Here is a 10,862-nt window from a genome sequence, read left to right as displayed (position 1 = left end):
GTATGAGCCTAACATATTTTACGCATAAAAGGAGCTTTGATTTGCCTTTATGACTTTCTGGTTGTTGTGGTTTTGGGCTGCTTTGGATGGTTTTGACTTGTCCAGGCAATCCCTTCAACTAGTGTTGAATTCTAATGTTAAGGGTGCATTTGAAAATCCTGATTAGTATGACCAGTTGCTTCAAACTATTTTTAGCCTAGACGCAAATGCCACAGAGAATTATCAGATGAGCCATTGGACACATGACTTCCAGATTGTGAAATAGCATAGACAAATCCTATCATAATCGGCCCCTAAAGGATGTACAAATTTCCTTTCTTGGTTCCATCCATTACCATAAACTTTCTTTTCCCTTTGATCTACATAACTCCACCTTTAACCCAACAAGAAAAACCTTTTGAAACATGGCACCCACAAATACAAGATTTTTCTTATGCTCTGGAACTTGATGAACTTAAGTTAAGGTTCTAACAACATCATCATGCATTCTGATTTATACAGAACCTATACCGACAAACTAACAAGGTGCATTGTTACCCATGAGGGCATTACCACTAGACTTCTTCTCATATCACAAACCAATGTCTGTGTGGACACTTATGATAAGAACAACTTGAGTCCATTACTCATTATTCATAATGTTGTTGTAGTTTTTCACCAAAAGCCAGAACCAAATCACTTTCCGATGAGGATTCATTTCGAACAACAACAACAACATAATCTTTCTTTGTACAATCTCACTGCCAATGAACTAGTTCTTTAAAGTAATTGCATATGTCCTTAGGATCAACTTTGCTCTTCTTGACTTTGAATTTCTTCTTCTTCTGCCTTTTAGCATAATCATTCACTGATAATATGGATGTAGAGACTTCATCCCCATTCTCAGATGCCTTTAGTCGAAGCTCTCTAGAATACAGACTAGACTTGGCTTCTTCAAGTGTAATGAAGTCATTTCCTAGACTAAGAGAACTCACAAATCTCTTATAGAAGGAAGGAAGGAAGAGAGGATAACATAATCATTGCTAAATCTTCATCTTCTATCTTGACATCAATGTCTCATAGCTCATTCAAAATAGAGTTTAGCTCATCAAGATGTCCTTTCAATGACGTACCTTTCCTCATTCGGAGGCCAAGCAAACATAATTTCATAAGTAACTTGTTGTAGATTGATTTTGTCATGAAGAGTTTCTCCAATTTGAACCAAAGCCCAACAATAGTCATTTCTTCAGAAACTTCATAAAGAACCTCATTAGACAGAAAAAAGAATTAACAAATACATCTTTTCTTCTTGTAACTCAAGCACTGACTTATCAATCCTTGACAATTGACCGGAGAGAAGAGCCCAAATGCCCTATCCTTTCAACAAGACTTGCATCTTGATGCACCAAAGGTTGAAGTTATTCTTCCCTGTGAATTTGTCAATCTTGATTGTGTAGACCATCTTCTTGATAGAATCTTGAAGACGTTGCACGAACAAATAACAAATAGAATGGTTAATCACTAATGACTTGATCTACCATGAAAGAAATACAGGATTGATCTTGAACCGAAGCTCTAGATACCAATTTATTGGGAAGATTCAAGAAATTCTATTCACATAAAGATGCACGAGTGATAGAAGGAGAAGAGAAATATCACACAAAATTGTTAAGTTTAATGTGAATAAAAAAATTTACAATGAAAAGGTTAAAGCACTCTCAAGTTCTCTAAACCCAGAATACAAAGCTCGTTATACAGGAAACAACAACTAACAGTCTAATAAAAAATAGTTACAACATAAAAATAGTTACAGCTACAACATAGTCTATGTTAATGAACCACTAAACTGGACGCTTCCTTCTGTGAGACTAGATGCTCCACTAGATTACAGAAGATTGGATGACCTATACAAAAGACAAGAATATTAGACCAGACGACCACTATCATCCACCCTATCCTTACCATCCAACAATCAACAATTACTCGGTAAAACAATCACTTAAAGAATTTTAGCCATTTTTTATTGGTCTGTTAGTCGAATAACTTGATTGGTTCTGAGTCTATTTTTAGTTAGCTAAGTGTCTTAGTCTAGTCTTGCTTTAACCGAATAACTTAGTTTCTTTGGTCTAAATATTTAGCCAAATAACTTAATAATTTTTAGTCTAGTAACTTCACTTCTTTGGTCTGTGTTTAGCCAAATAATTTAGTTATCTTCAATCCATACTTAGCTGAATAACTTAGCATCTTTGGCCAATTAGCTAAGTTATCTTCAACCTATACTTAGCCGACAATGGTTGTTGGTCTATAGTAAGCCAAATGTTATTTGGTGTTATCTATGCCCTGAATTTGGGTCTTTAGTTAAAGAAACCTATTGGTCTACTTGGATTTTTTGAACAAATAGTATAATGCTAAAGAAACTTTTATTCAATGTAAAATTCGGGTGTGCCTCATTAAAACCTCTCTAACAAAAAACCTCATGGGAAATAATGCTAGAGTAGCAAAAAGAGTGCATCACTACTTACAAGATTAACTGTAATAGAATTTTAGGTGAAAGGCATTCTAGGTCCTTAGAATCGCCTTGCCAAATAAGTGCTCTAGACAGTAGGTTCCACTTCTAAGTGCTTCAACAACTCTGAAAGGGCCTTCCTAGTTTGCAGCAAGTTTGCCTTCCTTAGCATATTTTTGGGCTTCCCCACACTTTCTCCTGACAAAGTCACCTACTTGAAAGTTACTTGATTTAACCTGGCTGTTGTATCTTTTCCTAGCTTATCTTAGGTATTTCTCGACTCTCATGTGGAAATTTTTAATAGTCTCTTCAACCAAGTCGAGTGCTTGATTGAGCATCTCGTCATTTTCTTTCTCTACGAAATTTTCCCTTCAATAAGAGGGTTCTCTGACTTCTACTAGTATCATGGCATTTGATCCATATGAGAGTTGAAACAGAGTCTCACTTATTGTCGATTGTGGAGTGAAACGGTAAGCCCATAAGTTGGGTGGAAGTTCTTAGTCCCAGTTGCCTTTATCCTTTTTGACTCACTTTTTGATTTCTTTGAGTATGACCTTGTTGGCCACTTCAATTTGTCCATTACTCTTGATGTTCTACTAAAGTCGCTCGGTGCTTAATCCCTAGATTTATAAGGAATTCCTCAACTTCTTTGTTGATGAACTGCTTTACATTGTCGAATATCAAAGTGTTAAGGATTTTGAATTTGCACACAACGTTCTTCCAAATGAATTTATGAATATTGGCTATTGAAATAGTTACCACAGGTTTTACCTCGATCCACTTTCTGAAATGGTCTATGCCTACTAGGAGAAACTTTACTCATCCTTTCACCGCAGGAAAAGATCTAACAATATATACTCCCCAAGTTGCAAAGGTCCCCACTATGTTGTGTAACTCCTCAGGTGGTAGGTGAGATATGTTGTCGAATTTTAGGCACTCTTCACACTTCTTCGCATATTTTGTGCAATCTCTTCTTATTATCGGCCAATAGTATTCGACTCTAAGTACTTGGACGACCATTGATAGTGATCCTAAGTGCATTTTGCATATTCCTCTATGCACGTCATTTAGCACATACTTAGCCTGCTCTCGAGTCCATCACGTCATTTTGCAAATACTCGGGTTGGTTGTTTGTTGTTTCATACTCAAACCAAAGGGATTGCTCTAGGATTACTCAATATGGGCTTTCTAAAATCATTCTTGTCCCATTGCCTTTTGTGTTTGATGATCCATCTACGTATAGCTTCCACCAGAAAGACTTTGCCTCTGTTGTGGTCGCCAACTGAGCTACGAAGTCCACTAGGTATTGAGCCTTCATAGGCCCCCATGGTTCATACTTGATTTTGAATTCCGATAGCTCAACTGACCAAGCTATCATTTGGCCTGTGAGTTCTAGTTTCATCAGTACTATTCAAATAGGATGATCAGTTTGAACCACTATCTGATGACTCTGGACACACGACCTTAGTCTTCTAGCAAAAGTGACCAGAGCTAAGGCTAACTTCTTAATCATCTGATACTGAGTCTCTGCATCTTTCAGGACTCATATGGCATAGTAAATAGGGGTTTGATTTTTACCCTCTTTTACCACTATTATTGAACTTATGGTGTGTTCTAACATCGCCAAGTACAAAATCAACTTTTTTCTAGGTTGAGGTCTTGTAATGATAAGCTGTGAGGCGATGAGATTTTTGAGCTTCTAAAAGTTGCTTCACATTCTTCGTTCCACTCTGTCCCTTCCTATTTTTTCAACAATTTGAATAAAGGTCTGGTTGTGTCAGCAGCTCTTGGCGGGAATTTAGATAATGCTGTTAATCGGCCTATGAGCCTTTGGACTTCCTTTAGAGTATTTAGGCTTCTCATCTCAATGATGGTCGCACACTTCTCAAGGTTGGATTTGATTCCTCTATGAGTAAGCATGAATTCAAGGAATTTTCTACCTGGTACACCAAAAATGCATTTATTTGGGTTTAGCCTTATATTGTATTTTCTTATTTCTATGAAGATTTATGCTAAGTCTTTTACATGAGAGGGGGTTCTCGTGCTTTTGACCACCATGTCATCAACATAGACTTCTAGAGTTGCTTGATGAATATCTTATCCATGAGTCTTTGATATGTTGCTCCAACATTCTTAAGACTGAATTGCGCAATCGAGTAACAATTATTAGTTGTATATGTCATGAATGTAGTATTTTCCTCATTCAGGTTGAACATTGGGATCTGATTATACCTGGAATAAGCATATAAAAAACTAAGGATGGGAAATTCAAATGCTCCATCGACCAAGTGATACTCAGAAGTAGGTATGAGTCTTTAAGGCAAGCTTTGTTCAGGTCTGTGTAATTGGTGCACATCCTCACTTCCCATTAGACTTCTTTACCATTACCATGTTGGACAACCATGTGGTGTACTGTACCTCTCTTATGAAGCCTACATTCAGGAGTTTCTTTGCCATTTTATCAGTATCTTTTCCTCTTTTAGGGTTGAGTTTTCTCTTTATTTGCAAAACTAGTCTAGCCTTAGGATAGATGGCTAGCCAATGACAGTGGAACTTGGGGTCAATTCCAAGCATGTCTGATGTTGACTATGCAAATAGGTCGACATTCTTCATTAGCAATTGAGCTATGGATTCTTCCACTTCTTTACTCATCTAGCATCCTAGTTTGGTGCACTGAGATGGTTCATTACCGAGTAGGAAGGGTTTCACTTCTTTAGTGGGTTATGCTTTTGGCTCTGCTTCTCTAGGGTCAAGCTCTGCTTGTAACGACCCGCGTTCATTACATATCTAATAAAATCCAAGATTTTATTTCTTATTTAACTAGAAAGCGCTTGTATTAGTGTATTTATGAAAATGCTGACAAATTTTTCAAAGATCTAAAACTAGCAGTTAGAAAAAAAAACCCAAAGATAGACCATTCATATACAAACATATGTTTATATCTCTTTGCAAGGTAATACTAAAACCCTAAGTTGGTCCCACTATACATATATGAATGACTATAAAACAAAACAAAAGAAAACATAGTCTTCACTAGCGTGTCTACACACGATGCTTCATAAAGAATAATCCATCTCTAAGAGGAACATCTACCTAAACACCATATGCTCCCCCATATGTCTAGTTTGGGATCATCACAGGGATGGACCACACGTGCAACATGCAAGAGTAAGCTCACCAGAACAAACATTCATATACAAATAGACCAAAACAATTTATAGAGAAAGGTAGATAACCAATTTTCTACACTTTGAAAATATTTTACATAAAATAATAAGTTTACCAAAACCAACTTATATAAAACATCATTTGTTATCAATCTTTACTAAACTTCAAATATTTCAGGTCAACTATTTCAAATGGATACACACAACAAAATCACAACCATATACTCCTTAATCCTCAAAATTCTCTTATCATATTCATTCATCACAACTGTCATTACAATTTACTCATAACAACACCCAACTAGGCGACAATCATCACAAATAACATACACCAATAGTCAACTAGACCACAACAAATTCAAACATCAACACGGACTCTACTTTCATGAGTTTCAACACAATATGAGCAGTCCCCATTAGCCCCATCCCCTAACATAGTCTACTCATTTACCATAAATCGATGTTTAATTGTAGTTATCGTGTTATTTGATTATATGATTAACTTGAATGAGTTGAGGTATGGTGTAAATTAGTCATGTGTAATTTTCTTGATGTGGATGTTGAATTATATGGAGTTTTATTGACCTAAGTTGAAATTATGAGATTTCAAGTTTCACCTAAACCTATTCAGGTAAAACCACGATCTTGGATTTGTTAAACGTTGGATCGTCTTCAAATTTTGATTGTAGATTCCTAACACATGTCCCCACAGTCTGACCATTGGGATCTACAAAATAACAAAACTACACCTATCACTTAACACGAGAAGCGCGCTAAGTGCAATTCCAACCCGAGAGGGAATTGCGCTGAGCGAGAATTGTCGTGCTTAGCACCAAAAGTGGACTCCCGCTTAGCGAGACGAGCTCACTAAGCAAGATTGCAAATTATAAATATGTTATTCAATGTGAAAAACTTGATTTTTTTACTCTCCTCCTCTCTAAACGCCCACCCAAACCTAACACCTTCTTCTCCACCACTCACGACCACCGGTGGCCACCACGAGCCACCGTTGCTTGCCACTAAACCACCACACCAAGAGGAACATTTTAATCAGAGCAAAATCCTCAAAATTTACCTCAAGGATTCGATAGAGAAAAATCCATCAATCCTTTCTTTCGTAGCTTCTCTGAGGTAATCTTGACTTCTAAGCCTTTCTTTTAGTTAGTTTGAGTTTATCTTAGTGTTTCTTGTGTTTTGGGTACTGTAATAGGGTATTTTTACACTTTGAAAAACTCTTGAAAATGAGATGCTGTAAAAGTTATCTTTTTTTATAAAATTGATGTTATTTTTTTTTACCTTCACTAAATCCCGGTCACATTGGCGTGATCGAAATTCCAAAATTATGTCTCCTTAGTAGAATCTGAAACACCCCCTTAGCTCTTTATGTTTTGACAAGGGTAATTAACCCCAAATGTTGTCATTAACCTTGTTTCTGAAATCTATACTAAATTTCCTTCAATTTGGTATATAAAACCTTGCGTTTGGACCGACGAACGTGAACGAGAGAGGTCTTTGAGCGACGCAAGGAGGAACTAATGTCGAGCTCATGATAGGTAAGGGAAGTTTGTTAAAATTTATGGCTTTTGATACCATAGTTGGGGTCAGGGAACCTAACTATAGGGATGTATGCATGTCCCTGTTGCATGTTGGTTTTCAAGAAAAACAATGTTTTGACTAATGGGATACGATATGTCTGTTATTGATAAATGATATTATTATTTTTATTAGACTTGTGTTGTCTGAAGACCTAGGGAGTGTGAATCTCAGGCATGAACTGTATATGTATATATATGCAGAATGTGATTTACTGATGATATTGCTATTGATGATATTAATTGATGTGAGATGATGTTGTTATTGATGATTATGTTGATATGAGATGATGTTATTATTGATGATAATATTGATATGAGATGATGTTGTTATTGATGATTATGTTGATATGAGATGATGTTTTTATTGATGATAATATTGATATAAGATTATGTTTTTATTGATGATTATGTTGATACGAGATGATGTTGTTATTGATGATAATATTGATATGAGATGATGTTGTTATTGATGATTATGTTGATATGAGATGACGTTGTTATTGTTGATAATGTCATTGAGATGAGATGATGATGATGTCGAGAATGATATTGAGATAAGATGATGTTGAGAATGACATTGAGATGAGACAATGTTGATGTTGATAATGACATTGAGATGAAATGTTGATGATGTTGAAAATGTCATTATAATGATGTATGTTATGTACATGGGGGTGGAAGAAGCTGAGTATTAGTGGGAGAATACTCGCCAATGCTTAGAGGTTGAAGGTAAATTTATGACCTGGGAAGTCTTCAAGAGGGTATTTCTGGAGAAATACTTTCCTGAGGATGTTAGGAACAAGAAGGAGATGGAGTTCTTGGAGTTCAAGCAAGGGAACATGACTGTGGCTGAATATACAGCCAAGTTTGAAGAGTTGGTGAGGTACTTCCCCATTATCAAGGAATAGATGGTGAAAGTTCCAAATGTGTGAAGTTTCTGAATGGCTTGCGACCTGAAGTGAAGCAAGCTGTGAATTACCATGGTGTTCGTCAGTTTCCACTCTTGGTTAAAATGTGTTGGATTTGGGATGAAGACTCCCGAGACAGGGTGACCTATTATAGGAGTACAACCCCAATGAAGAACAAAAAGAATGGACCTCAACATCGGGGAAAACCATACTCGACCCCTCCTAAGCAACATGGTAACCACCCCAACAATCAGAGGACTGTTGCTATAGGGTTTGCTGGTGGTATTGGTAGCAAACCCACTACTTTCCCAACTCAGATCACTTGTTAAAAGTGCGGTAAGCCAGGGCACATCTCCTCAAATTGTGCAGATAAAGGCTCAACCTATTTCAACTATAGACAAAATAGGCATATTCAGAGAGATTGCCCATATCCCAAGAAGGAGCAGAATGGTAGGGGCCTGAATGACCAAACTGGACATCTGAAGGCCACGGGAAGAGTCTTTACCCTTAATGGTGTCGAAGCTTTGAAATCCAAAGATCTAATCCAAGGTAAATGTTTCATAAGTGGGATTCCCTTACTTGTGCTATTCGATTCCGGTGCAACCCATTCTTTTATATCTTGTTCGTGTGTAGAGAAACTTAAGCTTTCTGTGTCTTCTTTAAATAAAGATTTGGTGGTAGAGACCTCAATTAGTGGTTTTGTGTTAACTTCTGATGTGTGTTTGAATTGTCCTGTAGAACTTTTTGGTAGAACATTCTTGATTGATCTGATTTGTTTGCCTTTGAGCCAAATTGATGTTATTCTAGGTATGGATTGGTTATCTTCCAACCATGTCTTGTTAAACGGTTTTCATAAAAATATGGTGTCTGATGATTATGGAGTAAGTAAGGATAGGATATTTATCTCTGCCAACCAAGTTGTGACATATTTAAAAGAAGATGCTCAAGTGTACATGATCTTGTTTAATCTGGAAGTAGAGACAAAGGTTTCCATGGATGACCTCCCTATTGTCAGAGAGTTTCCTGAAGTGTTCCCTAAGGATATATCTGGTTTACCACCCGAGAGATAGAGTTTTCCATAGATCTGGTACCCGGTGTTGGACCCATATCTATAGCCCCTTATTGGATGTCTCCTATAGAGTTAGTCAAGCTTAAGAAACAGTTAGAGGATTTGTTGGAGAAGCAGTTTGTGAGACCTAGTGTGTCTCCAAAAGGAGCACCAGTGTTATTAGTGAAGAAGAAAGATGGGACCATGTGGTTGTGTGTAGACTACCGCCAATTGAATAAGGTGACAATTAAGAATAAGTACCATTTGCCTAGAATAGACGACCTTATGAACTAGCTGGTAGGAGCTTGTGTGTTTAGCAAGATAGACCTTAGGTTAGGTTACCATCAGATCTGAGTGAAGTATGAGAATATTCTGAAGACTACTTTTAGGACCCGTTATGGTCACTATGAGTATCTAGTCATGCGCTTTGGTGTGACTAATGCTCCAGGTGTGTTTATGGACTACATGAATAAAGCCTTTCACCCTTGCCTCAATAGTTTTGTGGTAGTATTCATAGATGATATTTTGGTATATTCCAAGACTATAGAGGAACATGAAGAGCACTTGAGGATTGTGTTGTATACCCTTAGGGACCGACAACTTTATGCTAAGTTGTCCAAGTGTGAGTTTTGGTTAGAGAAAGTTAGTTTAGCTGTAGACCCCTCTATGATAAAAGTTGTTCTTGAGTGGGAGAGTCCTAAGTCTGTTTTTGAGATTAGGAGTTTTTTGGGCTTAGAGGGATATTACCGGAGGTTCATAGAAGGTTTCTCCAAGTTAGCTTTACCTTTGACCAAATTGAATCATAAGGGTCAAGCTTTTGTGTGGGATACCCAATGTGAGCATAGTTTCCAAGCCCTTAAGGAAAAATTGATGACTGCTCTCGTGCTAGTTTTGCCTAACCCGAGAGATCCCTTTGAGGTGTACTGTGATGCATTAAAGATAGATTTAGAAGGAGTGTTGATGCAAAATGGCCAAGTAGTGGCCTATGCTTCTAGACAACTCAAGACTCATGAGAGGAATTATCCCACCCATGATTTGGAGTTGGCTGTTGTAGTTTTTGCCCTTAAGATGTGGAGGCATTACCTGTTTGGCTCCAAGTTTGAGGTGTTTAGTGATCATAAGAGCCTTAAGTACTTATTTAGTCAGAAAAAGCTGAACATGCGCCAATGGAGATGCTTAGAGTTTCTTAAAGATTATGATTTTGAGCTTAGCTACCATCTTGGCAAAGCCAACATAGTGGCTAATGCCTTAAGTAGGAAATCCCTACATATATCTGCCTTGATGGTTAAAGAGTTGGATCTCCTAGAACAATTTAGATACCTTAGCCTTGCATGTGAGGTTACCCCTAATAGTGTGAGATTAGGAGTTTTGAGGATCACCAGTGAGTTACTAGGAGATATCAGGGAGGGTCGGAATATTCATCCTTTTTCTAAGGACATAGTTAGAAGCTATAGAGTCAAGGAGAGATAGTAGTTTCAATGTGGGATCAGATCGAGTCTTGAGACTTCAGGATAGGATTTGTGTTCTCAATGTGTCCGAACATAAGAAGATGATCTTAGAGGAAGGACATAGGAGCAACCTGAGCATCCACTCTGGTGCTACATAGATGTATTAGCATCTAAAGATAATGCTTTGGTGGAGGACCTTTTGAGGGCGCGT

The 10,862-nt window shown here is 37.3% G+C and overlaps 1 protein-coding gene across 1 annotated transcript; it reads left to right on the top strand.

Moving 5' to 3' along the window:
- Positions 1-7,984: 7,984 nt before the first annotated feature.
- LOC113000472 (uncharacterized) lies at positions 7,985-9,225 on the top strand. Its single transcript, XM_026127195.1, has 4 exons — positions 7,985-8,125; positions 8,212-8,443; positions 8,525-8,704; positions 9,134-9,225. Exons 1-4 carry the CDS (start codon positions 7,985-7,987, stop codon positions 9,223-9,225), a joined length of 645 nt encoding a protein of 214 aa, XP_025982980.1.
- The last annotated feature ends 1,637 nt before the right edge of the window (positions 9,226-10,862 follow it).

The sequence above is a fragment of the Glycine max genome, chromosome 2, assembly GCF_000004515.6.
Source record: "Glycine max cultivar Williams 82 chromosome 2, Glycine_max_v4.0, whole genome shotgun sequence".
Classification (NCBI taxonomy): Eukaryota; Viridiplantae; Streptophyta; class Magnoliopsida; order Fabales; family Fabaceae; genus Glycine; species Glycine max.
This window is presented reverse-complemented; position numbering and strand designations above follow the sequence as displayed.

Coding starts and splice junctions, on each gene's coding strand:
- LOC113000472 (XM_026127195.1), top strand. CDS start 7,985: ATGACCTGGGAAGTCTTCAAGAGGGTATTTCTGGAGAAATACTTTCCT. Junction 8,126..8,211: donor CAGCCAAGTTTGAAGAGTTG/GTGAGGTACTTC, acceptor CCTGAAGTGAAG/CAAGCTGTGAATTACCATGG. Junction 8,444..8,524: donor AGGGTTTGCTGGTGGTATTG/GTAGCAAACCCA, acceptor CAAATTGTGCAG/ATAAAGGCTCAACCTATTTC.